Raw genomic sequence first — 13,790 nt, 5'->3', positions numbered from 1 at the left:
ATTTGCCTGTAAAGTTGCGGCGGCGTAGTGTAAATTCTCCGGCGCAAGCCCGCCTAATTCAAATGATCCAGGTAGGGGGCGTGGATCGTTTAAATTAGGCGCGTTCCCGCGCCGATTGTACTGCGCAGGCGCCGTCCCTAAAATTTCCCGACTTGCATTGCGCTAAATGACGTCGCATGGACGTCATTGTTTTCGACGTTAACGGCGTCCAGCGCCATTCACGGACGACTTACGCAAACAACGTACTTTTTTTAAAGTTCGACGCGGGAACGACGGCCATACTTAACGTTGGTTGCCCCTCACAATAGCAGGGGCAACTTTACGCGTCACTAAAGCTACGGAAACGTCGTAAATTCTCTGCGTCGACCGCACGTACGTTCGGGAATCTCGCGTAAATACCTAATTTGCATAGACGACGGGGAAAACAACGTCGGCGACACCTAGCGGCGGGAAAAAAAATTGCATCTAAGATCTGACAGCGTAAGAGCCTTACGCCTGTCGGATCTAATGGATATCTATGCGACTGATTCTAAGAATCAGTCGCATAGATACGCCGGGCCAGATTAGGACTTACGACGGCGCAAATGGCTTTGCGCCGTCGTAACTCTTTTGAGAATCAGGCCCGAAGACTTTAAAGGAAGCCTGTTAGAACTCTGGCCATGCTGAAAAACAATGTTGACACACCTACTCCTTCCCTTCCTAGTCCTCATCAGTCTATAGCTGTTGAAATGTTCTTAAACGAAGTAATACCATCATTTGTGATCCCACGTCAGTTCTAACTTCAGGGCTGAGACGTGGGCGGTTACTTTTACCAGCACCCACGTCTCGTCCTGAAGATGTGGAAGATAATCCTGCACTGATGTCTATAAGATGGGTGGCAACAATACCAGTTGGAAAATAACAGGATGCGCCACTTCAGAAGACTGCTTATCACAACCATAGTCAGCAGAGGTTCTAAATGTTTGCTGCTCTGGTGGTGGTGGGTGTCAAGTCTGAACTCCAGTGGCTTCAAGCACCAGAACTCAACACCTTGCAACAGACTCACCTCCATATGTCAGATGCTCATAATCCCCAGCTGTACTCAATGGAATCATCTAGCACACTTCCAGATGTAAGATGTCCATGGCTGGCAGCTGTACTCAATGGATCATCAAACACACTTCCTGGTGTTAGACGCCCATGGGTCTGCAGCTGTACTCAATGGAACGTCTAACATACTTTCATGTGTAAGACGCCCATGGTCCCCAGCTGTATTCAATGGATCATCAAACACACTTCCAGGTGTTGGACGCCCATGGTCCCCAGCTGTACTCAATGGATCATCTAACACACTTCCAGGTGTTGGACGCCCATGGTCCCCAGCTGTACTCAATGGATCATCTGGCACACTTCCATGTGTAAGACGCCCATGGTCCCCAGCTGTACTCAATGGATCATCTAACACACTTCCAGGTGTTGGACACCCATGGGTCTGCAGCTGTACTCAATGGAATGTCTAACATACTTTCATGTGTCAGACGCCCATGGTCCCCAGCTGTACTCAATGGATCATCTAACACACTTCCAGGTGTTGGACGCCCATGGTCCCCAGCTGTACTCAATGGATCATCTGACACACTTCCAGATGTTAGATGTCCATGGTTGCCAGCTGTACTCAATGGATCATCAAACACACTTCCAGGTATTAGACGCCCATGGGTCTGCAGCTGTACTCAATGGAACGTCTAACATACTTTCATGTGTAAGACGCCCATGGTCCCCAGCTGTACTCAATGGATCATCAAACACACTTCCAGGTATTAGACGCCCATGGGTCTGCAGCTGTACTCAATGGAACGTCTAACATACTTTCATGTGTAAGACGCCCATGATCCCCAGCTGTACTCAATGGATCATCTAACACACTTCCAGGTGTTGGACGCCCATGGTCCCCAGCTGTACTCAATGGATCATCTGGCACCCTTCCATGTGTAAGACGCCCATGGTTGCCAGCTGTACTCAAGGGATCGTCTAACTTACTTCCAGGTGTTAGATGCCCATGTTCGTCAGCTGTACGCAATGGATCATCTAACACACTTCCGTGTGTTAGACGCCCATGGTCCCCAACTTTACTCAATGGATCATCTAGCCCGCCCCTATTATCACTACTGCACTCTGTAGTAACATAGGAGGCAGCATATGGAACCATGGTGCACCACGGGCAATGCAGGTACCTGACCCACTCGAAAAAGTTGAATGCTGAAAATTCGGTTGGAGGCTGTAGCACTTTAAGAATGCCAAGTCCAGATTTGGCTTCCTCCAGAGAGATAAGTATTCAGAGTCTTCTTTTGCAATGGACATTAGTTAGATCTTCTCTTTGAAAGAGGCGGCCCGGCTTTAAGTGTTCAAATATTTTTTACTTTGTCTGAATATAGCCAAAATAAACCATTTAACACATTTCAGACATCCTAAGGGACCCAGCCTTCATCAGGGCTGAATACACTGGTTAAAATTTGACTTGAGTGATGCTGGACTCATGGGCGTCCGCTGAAATTTTTTCAGGGGGGGGGGCGCTTCCGCAGCGGCGATACACATTTAACCCTTTCTTCAAACGCTAGCAGGGGTTAAAAGCGCCCCGCTAGCGGCCGAATAGCACAACTAAAACAATGGTAAAGCGGCACTTTTTAGCGGCGCTTTACCGATAACGCAGCCAGTTGGCAGTTTGAAATAGCTCTTGAGATAATTCAGCTTCACTCCATGCCCATAAAAATATAGCCTAGAGAATGTACAGACCCCCCTTCAGCACAGACCCCCCCCTTCAGCACAGACCCCTCCATTCAGCACAGACCCCCTCATTCTGCACAGACCCCTCCATTCAGCACAGATGGACCCCTCTTCAGCACAGCCCCACCATTCAGCACAGACCCCCCCTTCAGCACAGATGGACCCTCATTCAGCACAAACCCCCGCTTCAGCACAGACGGACCTCCCCTCCCCCCATCCCATTCAGTACCTCAGATCAGCTATCAGCATGGCTGGGTCACAGCAGGTTCCCTCCCCCTGTGTACACATAAACACTGGAGGGGGAGGCGGCTTCACTCTGCTCGCTGTGTCTGAGGGACATCCGGCCCGGGACCACTCAGACAGCCCTTCTCGATTTTCCAGGGGGGGTCAATTGCCCCCCCTTGCCTTATGGAGCGGACGCCCATGGCTGGACTCGAAAAGGTTGCCAAGTTCAAAAACAGAGTATGAGTATGATGGGTAACCATAAACAGGTGGGGGAGGGGAATGAAAGTAGGTGTAATTGAAATGAGGAGCAATATAGCCCAAATGGCATCAGCATAAAAATAAATATAAATGATCAGTGAACAATAACAGTAATGGTGCAAATCATATAACTACACAGGTTCCTCTTAATGTGATGAAATACACTATAAGTAATGGTGCAAAAAAATTTTTCAGGTAACTGTGCTAAGTGACACTCCTATATTGGTGATAAACAGTCCATCAACAGAGTTTGAAAAATATTAGCAAAAAATATAAGTAAAATTTCAAAAGTCCAAGAAAGCAAAAGTGCAAGTGTAGGTCCGCAATATGGAGTGAGAGGAAAATGGGTATCCAGTGATCCTTTTAGGGTAAGTAAGGATGTCCCCTTACCTTACTGCTGTAAGGTAACAGCATATAGATCCAACCACATTAGATGGTTCACTCGATGGGCTCTGATCCAACAACGGCAGGTCCTCCTTGGGGTTCTCGTCCCAGATTGGTCAGTTTCTCGCCCCAAAGAAATAAAGCATCGATGGTGTGATACCATCGAGTCCACTGAGAGGTATCGGAGGTGACGTTGGCGACAGATTGCCCCTCTTTTTTACATGCTCAATTGTATTTTGGATTATGTGAGTATCCCTGTCTATTTTCTTTGAGAATTAAAATTTTTAAAACGGTATCACACCATCGATGCTTTATTTCTTTGGGGCGAGAAACTGACCAATCTGGGACGAGAACCCCAAGGAGGACCTGCCGTTGTTGGATCAGAGCCCATCGAGTGAACCATCTAATGTGGTTGGATCTATATGCTGTTACCTTACAGCAGTAAGGTAAGGGGACATCCTTACTTACCCTAAAAGGATCACTGGATACCCATTTTCCTCTCACTCCATATTGCGGACCTACACTTGCACTTTTGCTTTCTTGGACTTTTGAAATTTTACTTATATTTTTTGCTAATATTTTTCAAACTCTGTTGATGGACTGTTTATCACCAATATAGGAGTGTCACTTAGCACAGTTACCTGAAAAAATTTTTTGCACCATTACTTATAGTGTATTTCATCACATTAAGAGGAACCTGTGTAGTTATATGATTTGCACCATTACTGTTATTGTTCACTGATCATTTATATTTATTTTTATGCTGATGCCATTTGGGCTATATTGCTCCTCATTTCAATTACACCTACTTTCATTCCCCTCCCCCACCTGTTTATTCACTTATCCATTCACCACTGATTAGCGCAGCACTACCCTCCCCATTTTCAATTGCTTATGGTTTGATACACCTTCCAGTGCCGCAGCTGTACCTCCACTTCTCATCACTTTCATTTCCCCTCCCCCTTTCTTCCCCTCTCTGTTTCCCCTCCTTTGATAAGCGCGGTAATATCCATTTTTCCATGATGGGTAACCAGGCATCAGAGGGTGATTTCAATGAAACTTGTTGGCTGTTATTTTTTAGGTATTCTAAAAAAGAAAAATTAAGACTCTTCAACATTTGGTTTGCTGCTCTTTTCTATAAATACGATACTGGTAATCTTTTAAAAGAGAACGGAAATATAAACTAGGCCAAACCTGTATTGCCCATAATGACCAATAATTTGTCAGCTTTTCTATGAGCAATGTGCATTGTCTGAGACGTCTCCTCCCTTCTGAGATGTAATTATTGTTTGTGGTATTGTTTGGTGATTGGTGTTGGTCTTTGGCTTACCCTACTTTCTTCTTTTGTCAGGGGGCAGACAGGGTAAGCTTCCAGTAACTGCCTTTGAGGCTCTGGACCTGGAGGTGAACAGCTGGACTCGCTATCCCAGCATCCCAAGCCGGCGTGCCTTTGCCAGCTGCACTCTGGCGGAGAACTGTTTCTACAGTCTCGGTGGCTTGCAGCAGCCTGGTCCCCACAATTTCTACTCCCGACCCCACTTTGTGAGCACCGTGGAGATGTTTGACACTGAGCAAGGTGAGTGCTCTTTTACTGTAATCTCTTATACCCTTTAAAGTAGATAATACAACAATGGGTGTCTAGGCCAGTAATGGCGAACCTTGGCACCCTAGATGTTTTGGAACTACATTTCCCATGATGCTCATGCACTCTGCAGTGTAACATCATGGGAAATGTAGTTCCAAAACATCTGGGGTGCCAAGGTTCGCCATCACTGCTCTAGGTTATGGTGTATCTTGTAGTAGTTGGTCACATTCATCTGGACTTATTTTGTAAAGTTGAAGATGTTTCACTGTTTATCCGAGTGGCCTGCACCCGAGCTCCCGAGGTGGCACAAACGGGATTGTAGAGAAGTGGCAACCTATCGGTGGGGTGCAGGGGACAGAGGACACTATGTGGGGTGCAGGGGGCAGAGGACACTACATGGGGGGCAGAGGACACTACGGTGGGGTGAAGGGGACAGAGGACACTACGGTGGGGTGCAGGGGACAGAGGACACTACGGTGGGGTGCAGGGGACAGAGGACACTACGGTGTGGTGCAGGGGACAGAGGACACTACGGTGGGGTGCAGGGGACAGAGGACACTACGGTGGGCTGCAGGGGAAAGAGGACACTACGGTGGGCTGCAGGGGACAGAGGACACTACGGTGGGGTGCTGGGGGCAGAGGACACTACGGTGGGGTGCAGGGGAAGGAGGACACTACGGTGGGGTGCAGGGGAAGGAGGACACTATGGTGAGGTGCAGGGGACGGAGGACACTACGGTGGGGTGCAGGGGACGGAGGACACTACAGTGGGGTGCAGGGGACAGAGGACACTACGTGGGGTGCAGGGGACAGAGGACACTACGGTGGAGTGCAGGGGACAAAGGACACTACGGTGGGGTTCAGGGGACAAAGGACACTACGGTGGAGTGCAGGGGACAGAGGACACTACGGTGGGCTGCAGGGGACGGAGGACACTACGGTGGGCTGCAGGGGACAGAGGACACTACGGTGGGCTGCAGGGGACAGAGGACACTACGGTGGGCTGCAGGGGGCAGAGGACACTACGGTGGGGTGCAGGGGGACGGAGGACACTACGTGGGGTGCAGGGGACAGAGGACACTACGGTGGGGTGCAGGGGACAGAGGACACTACGGTGGAGTGCAGGGGACAGAGGACACTACGTGGGGTGCAGGGGGACGGAGGACACTACGGTGGGGTGCAGGGGACAGAGGACACTACGGTGGGGTGCAGGGGACGGAGGACACTACGGTGGGATGCAGGGGACAGAGGACACTACGGTGGAGTGCAAGGGGGCAGAGGACACTACGGTGGGGTTCAGGGGACAAAGGACATACATATACATGTGTATGTCTGCCCAACCGTAGGACTATCTTTACTTCGCTGCTATGGGCTCTTCTAGCCTTGGATCGTTTGTAGACCTCTGCTCTACATTATTTTGCACAGGTGATTTAATCAGTTTCACTGCCTAAGTAAATTACCACAGCCGCTTCATCTGAGGGAAATCCTGAAAACATGACCTGTTGGTGCGCTTTGAGGACCGGAGTTCAGAAACACTGATCTAGATGAACTGTATTGGTGGAGAGTGTAAAGCTATAAATGTAACTGTAGGCCGCTGTAACTCTCCACGGTTCTCCAGGTAGATAAATATGCCGTCCGCTCTGTAATCGGCGTGTAATTCTCTTTTAGCACCATGAAAGGTCGATGCTGTCATGGGCGATAATATATGCAGGAGAAGCAATATCAATTCTCTGTATGTAGCGCAGACCCTCTTGTACGCCTCGGGACACTTGTCCGTCCGTCTCCGGTTTATTAATAATAACAGCCTTTCCATGCTAGTATTCAATCAAATCCGACATCGTAAATTATCATGGCAGGAGGGTAATAAATCACACACTCATGTATGACAGAAACTCTACACACGTTGACTGATGACTGCTGGTAAGTATGTTTGCTAAGCAATTTTATTAATAACTGTATAAAATCATAGCTTATAAGGACACTCTGTCACATTGACTTTGGCAGGTTCAGTATCTGATACCCAGGGCTTTTTTTCAGCTGGAACTTGGTGGAACTCAGTTCCACCACCTCTGGTTCAGGCAGCACATCCCTAAACTCTGCACTACGTACGTAGCACACCCCGAACTCTGCATCTAGCGCATCCCTAAACTCTGTACTATGCACAAAGCACAGACCGGAACTCTGCACGTAGCACACCACTAAACTCTGTACTATGCACCAAGAGCAGCCCGGAACTCTGCACATAGCGCACCCCTAAAATTTGTACTATGCACCAAGAGCAGCCCTGAACTCTGCACATATCGCACCCCTAAACTTTGTACTATGCACCAAGCGCAGCCTGGAACTCTGCACGTAGCACACCCCTAAACTCTGTACTATGTACCAAGCACACCCAAGATCTCTGGACACCCCTGGGAGGAAGGGGGTTTTAGGGGGTTGTGGTTGAGTTCCTTCACCTATTTTCTGAGAAGAAAAGCCCTGCTGGTACCTATAGGAAGCTCAGCCACCATGCTTTCCTTTCAGTACATATCTTGAGTTAATATTTTAATATATTTTTATGGCCAAAGCTATGGAGACACTTGATTGACACACCTATCTATTTAGCTAAAAGTATGTGGAAACCCCTCCACGAGGTCAGGTGTTTCCAGTGAAGGATACTGTTAATGCTACAGCATAGAAAGACCTTGTGGACCAGGGGTTCAAAGGAACCCTGAGGTATCCCCCAGAGATTGCTAGGGGTTCCTTGAAGAGTGAGGAATTTCTGCCTCTCAGAAAAGTCCCCACTGACACCATTGATGTGTGGTTTGAACGACGTTTACCTATGTGGCGGGACTTACGTGTGTGTTCGCTTCTGAGCGCGAGCTACCGGGGACAGGAGCGTTTTAAATGTTTTTATTTTATTTAATTTTACTTTATTTAAAAACATTTTTTACGCTTTCTCTTACTTTCATTTGTTTTGATCACTTGTATTCCTATTACAAGGAATGTAAACATCCCTTGTAATAGGAATATATTGTGACAGGTCCTCTTTATGGAGAGATGCGGGGTCAATAAAACCCCCACATCTCTCCTCCAGGCTGGAAAGCATGAGATCGGGAAAAAAAATTAAATGTGAAAGATGATGTTACGCAGAGTAAATAGATACCTAACTTGTCACGCTTTAAAATTGCACACACTCATGGAATGGCACCAAACTTCGGTACTTAAAAATCTCCATAGGCGACGCTTTGATTTTTTTACAGGTTACCAGTTAAGAGTTACAGAGGAGGTCTAGTGCTAGAATTTTTGCTCACGCTCTAACGCACGCGGCGATGCCTCAGATGTGTGGTTTGAACGGCGTTTACATATGTTGGCGGGACTTTCGTGTGTGTTTGTTTCTGGGTGCGAGCTACCGGGGACAGGGGCGTTTTAATTTTCAAATTTTTTTTTACACTTTTTTTACATTTATTTTTTTTGATCATATTTATTCCTATTACAAGAAATGTAAACATTCCCTGTAATAAGAATCTATCGTGACAGGTCCTCTTTATGGAGAGATGCAGGGTCAATAAGACCCCACATCTCTCGTCCAGGCTGGAAAGCATGAGATCGAGATTTTTTTTTTTTACCAATCTCATGCTTACTACGTGATCACGGATTTGTTTACATCCGGGGGCCCGGGCGTGACGCCATAACGTCGGGCCTGGGCCTCCTACGGTCATAGAGATGACTGGTGACCATCAGGCCACCGTAAATCTCTATGGTTTGTCATCCTTTCTCCGGGTCCCCGATGGCACGGGAGAGCCCGGAGAAGCACCGGATGGCGGCGGGAGGCGGAGGGGCATCCCCTCCCGTCGCCTGTAAGAACGATCAAGCGGCGTATATCATTCAGATATCCCCCCTTGAAAGTCAAGGACGTCATATGACATACTGTAGTAGGGAAGTGGTGCGAGTACAGCCAATTTTTGAAACCATGTTTCCCATATAGACAGTGGCGTGGGTTGTCAGCGCCTGGGGCGAGGCAAGTCATTTGCGCCCCCCTGACCCATGGACTTACCTATTTTCAGCTATCTCTAGTCTGTTCACCTGATCCACTATGTGAGACAGCAGTGGCTGTAGGGAAGAGGAGAGCGTGCTTGATAATGACTGGTAAAGCCTGGAGTGGTGACATCATGCATATGTTCCTATGTCCCATCTGTTGTTGGCACTCCCTCCTCTTCCCACTCGTGACAACACCCCTCTAAATTTTGCGCCCGGGGCGGTGGCCCCCCTCGCACCCCCCACGCTACGCCACTGCATATAGATATGACAATATATAGACAGCCTCGCTTTTTTCTTTCATCGCTAGTTTTGCGGCTTACAGAGATTGGAAAACATAATTATTTCCATTTATATCTTGCAGACCGCGTTCAATATAAATTAATTTATAGAGCCATCAGTCATACTGTGGAACCGCTTACAATCCCATGCGCTTTATAATGCCTAAGGAGACTCATCTCTTCTATATATTACATCTCCCTGTGTAATGCACACTCCTTATTTTCATTTAAATTAATTTAACCTAAAGCGGGGATGAGCAGGAAGCAGTGTGGGGCCCAGGGATGCAGAGGGATAAAAGCGGATGATATAAGACGAATAAAGCAAAAAAAAAAAGGAACATGGAGGAGGAAAATTAATTACAGTGCGCTGTCACATCATCATGTAACCAAAGCGAAATATGGATATGTAATATAGGAACATCAAAAACCATGTCACCACATTACCGAGTCAAACACATAGTACATATACTTTCATTTTATTCTGCTACATTTTTTTTTCTGGCATGTCTCAAAGGTTTTATTTATAGAGATCGCTGAAATAACGACTTAATATTTTGCCCTGAAGTTTTTCCCACTCTTTTTTTCAGTTGGTAAAAGTCTGACACTGATAGTTGAGATGTTGGATGGCAGTGATAAGAAAAACAGTGACAGACTGTTAATATAAAAAAGAGAAGCAAGAAAACTTGACAGTTATTCTCCTTCGAGAAGAGAGTTTGTCTTCCCGAAAGTTTCATTTGACATTTTGTTGTATGTTGTAGAGCCAAACCAACCCCGGGTTATTCAAACTGTTGGGGGCTCCTGGGTCCTTGGTTTGTACACCTGCAATGGCCCCTATGCAAAGTTCCAACTCTTCCTTTTGGACTAAAGCAGGGGTGCCCAACCTTTTGAAGAGCGAGGGCCACTTAAATCGGAGGTTCACCCAAATAACATCTACCGTATTTATCGCGGTATAACGCGCTCCTGCGTATACCGCGCACCCCTAAAGTGGCCCCCAATCCTGTGGAAAAAAAGTTTTTTTGTATTTACAGTTTTGGTGTCTTGCGCGGCGTCCATCGGCGGCCTCGTCGGGTCCGGCGTCCGTCTGCGGCTTCCGGGGGTCCTATTCGTCGGGTCCGGCGTCCTTCTGCGGCTTCGGGTGTCCTCTTCGTCGGGTCCGGAGTCCGTCTGCGGGCTTCGGGTGTCCTCTTCGTCGGGTCCGGCGTCCTTCTGCGGCGTCCTCGCGTCCTCCCCGCTCGTTTCCCGCGCCGAGTTTGAATACTGCGCCGACATATACAGAGCGCAGTACACTCGTGTATTGTCGGGCAGGCTCGGCAACACTCGCGCTCACGTCCTGTACGTCCAGGACGTGAGCGCGGAAGGAGCCGAGACTGGCCGACTATACCCGAGTGTACTGCGCTCGGTATATGTCGGCGCAGTATTCAGAACTCGGCGCGGGAAAGCGGGTATCGGCGTATACCGCGCACCCACGATTTTGCCCTGATTTTCAGGGCAAAAAAGTGTGCGGTATACGCCGATAAATACGGTATATCAGACCAACTTCTTTATACTTCTAACATGTACAGTCTGCATTTTTATTTATTTTTTACGCTGTACATACCGTATAATCTTTATTTACAATCTGGTTTCCGGGTACTTCTCCCCGCGGGAGTAGGCGTTTCCAAGCGGAATATCCTCTAGGAGGTCGACCAGATGATTGAAGTCCTTTCAAAAAAAATTCACCCTGGCGGATAAGGCACCACCCCCCTTATTGCGTAGGCGCGTCACGAGTCACGGCGTTTCCAAAAGAAGCCGAACATGCAGAGCTGCGAGTCGGCTCTATACGGCGCCTGCGCACCGACTAGGAGCCGTGTAGAGCTGACTGCGCAGGCGCCGTATAAAGCTTCTTTATGTTCGGCTTCTTTCGGAAACACAGTGACTCATGACGCGCCTACGCAATCCGGGGGGCAGGGCCTTATCCGCCGGGGTGAACTTTTTCTGAAAGGACGTCAATCATCTGGGCGACCTCCCAGAGGACCTTCCTCCTCAGCTTGGAAACGCCTACTTCCGCGGGGAGAAGTACCCGGAAGCCAGATTGCAAATAAAGATTATACGGTATGTACAGCGTAAAAAGATAAAAAAAAATGCCTACTGTACATGTTAGAAGTATAAAGAAGTTGGTCTGATATAGATGTTATTTGGGTGAACCTCCGCTTTAAGCAACTTGGTAACCACAATGAGCGGAGCGGGCGGATGACAGGCAATGGCTACTCTATAGGTCCTCCGATCCACCCAGATGGAAGGGGACGGAAGTTTTTCAGATTGGAGGTAGGCATGAATGAACATCTGTCGCTCTGAAGAGGTGAATTGAGGGTCCCATTTGGTCGGGCTGATCATGTGAAAAGGGCCTAAGACTGTTTTCCCCGGCCACTGGTTGGCTACCCCTGGACTAAAGCCTCGTACACACGGGCCAGAATCTCGTCAGGAAAAAAACGTTGTTTTTCCTGACGAGATTCTTGGCAAGAATCTCTTTTCGCCCGAGTGTACAGACAACTACCGGTTCTTTTGAAAGGCAAGAACACAGTGACGTCATCGCGTACGACGAGCGCTCGTATGCGCTCGTCACATTCGATGCCGTCGACGCCATCTTGCATCACCCTACCTATGCCGTGGAAGCTACCGTGTCAAAGTCATTTTACTTACCTGAGGCACGAAACTCTGTGGGCTCGATCCCGCAATGGTTTCCCCCAGCTTGAGCCCGCTCTTCATTGGAGATTGATAGCAGCGCAGCCATTTTCTCCCGCTGCTGTCAATCAAATAAATCCCATTGTATCACACGGGAGCGCGACCGCAAGCTAACCCAGATGGGAAAAATTATTCAAGGACAAGAGCCTCTTCCCTCAACCCTGGCCAGTGGTTGTGGGGGTCTGCAGGCTTGTGGAAGGAAGATGGCCATTGGCTCTAATAGGTGTTTAACCCCCCCCCCCCCCCCCGCATTGGAATCCATGCGCCCATGTCCTGAAAGGGGCCAGATGCATGGATAGGGGAGGCAGCGATGGACGGGGGGCACCCATGTGCCCTTAAAGGACGGGACACTGGATATAATGCTAATTAAATTGTAAGAGGATATTTGTCTGTATTGTATCCCTTGTATCAGAGACATTAAATGACAAATTTTACTGATTTACAGATTTATCTATGTAAATTTAGAATAGTTATTTACCCAGAATTTTTATAAAGGTTAAAATACCCTCTGAGATTCCTCAAGAATCCAAAATGCTATGAACAACTGGCAGTGTTTCCTCACCCCGGGCTGTTTGTCAAGAGAAAAGAAAGATAATACACTAGACTAGCCAAGAACTAAAAGATTGCTTTTCCGCGTTCCTTTGACCCCGGCACCGACGGCACCGGCAATTTAATGATGGGCTTCACTTCCACACATCTCCGGATAGACATAATTAGCATTAGAAAATTGTTTTTCCGGCAAGCTGTCAACAAGAGTGACACGTATCGTGCGGAGGTGATGTGATCACTCTCCACATGACCCACTTTTTTCCCGGGGACTTAATGAAAATCGGAATTTTAATAACTCCTTGGAATAACTGCCGGGTCTAAGCTAATTTTATCTACACCTTTGTTCCTTAAATATTGAACAGGAATGAAACTTGTTCAACCTTAATATTCCTTATTAAAGTGGACCTTTTAGCAACTACATCAATAAATTCATGAATAAATTCCTGCCATGGATTCAACAAGAATGTTTTTTTGTTTTTTTTTATCTGTACTATTTATTATAAATGTAATCCTTGAGGTTCAATAAAGTGCTTTCGCCTAGACTGTGATGATGGCATCAGCGGTAAGCTACTGTGACTCTTGTATTGAAGAAAGAAGAAGACGTCCCCTTGCGGAATGATGCACTTTTTTAGATGACTGTGCCACCGCTTGTAAACATTCCTGGGATTAGTTTTCCGGGACGCTGGCTTATGCGGTCGTGTGACGTGGCTCCCAAACAGAGGCGGCTCTTTAATTAGGAAAATTAACCTAACTTGCCCAATGCAGTACCTCAGTTTTGAGGGACATGCAGCGTTAAGAGCCTTGACTCAGGAGCGGGGCCGCCAGAGTCCCTAGCAACCAGTGAATATCGGCGACACCACCCCTTGTGACGTCAATGACCCAGCATGCCCTCAGTGAATGACGTCACGAGGGGGGGCGGGTTCAGCAGGTGACATCACCGGGTGGCCCCCTGCCCCTTAGGTGTTAAAGAGCAGGATCTGGGGGCCACCTTGTTAAAGGTGGCGTCCA

At 47.8% G+C, this 13,790-nt stretch overlaps 1 protein-coding gene across 2 annotated transcripts in view; it reads left to right on the top strand.

Annotated features, from left to right (window-relative positions):
* The window catches only part of KLHDC8B (kelch domain containing 8B), a 157,327-nt gene that overhangs the window by 91,181 nt on the left and 52,356 nt on the right, over positions 1-13,790 (top strand). For both annotated transcript variants that reach the window (XM_040358892.1, XM_040358893.1), the window contains exon 4: positions 4,982-5,206. In XM_040358892.1, coding sequence (XP_040214826.1) covers positions 4,982-5,206 — 225 coding nt within the window. The remainder of the gene's footprint in view (positions 1-4,981; positions 5,207-13,790) is intronic.

Source organism: Rana temporaria, chromosome 7 (genome assembly GCF_905171775.1).
Source record: "Rana temporaria chromosome 7, aRanTem1.1, whole genome shotgun sequence".
NCBI classification, from domain to species: Eukaryota; Metazoa; Chordata; class Amphibia; order Anura; family Ranidae; genus Rana; species Rana temporaria.
The sequence above is the reverse complement of the archived record's forward strand: the minus strand, read 5'-3'. Positions and strand labels throughout refer to the sequence as shown.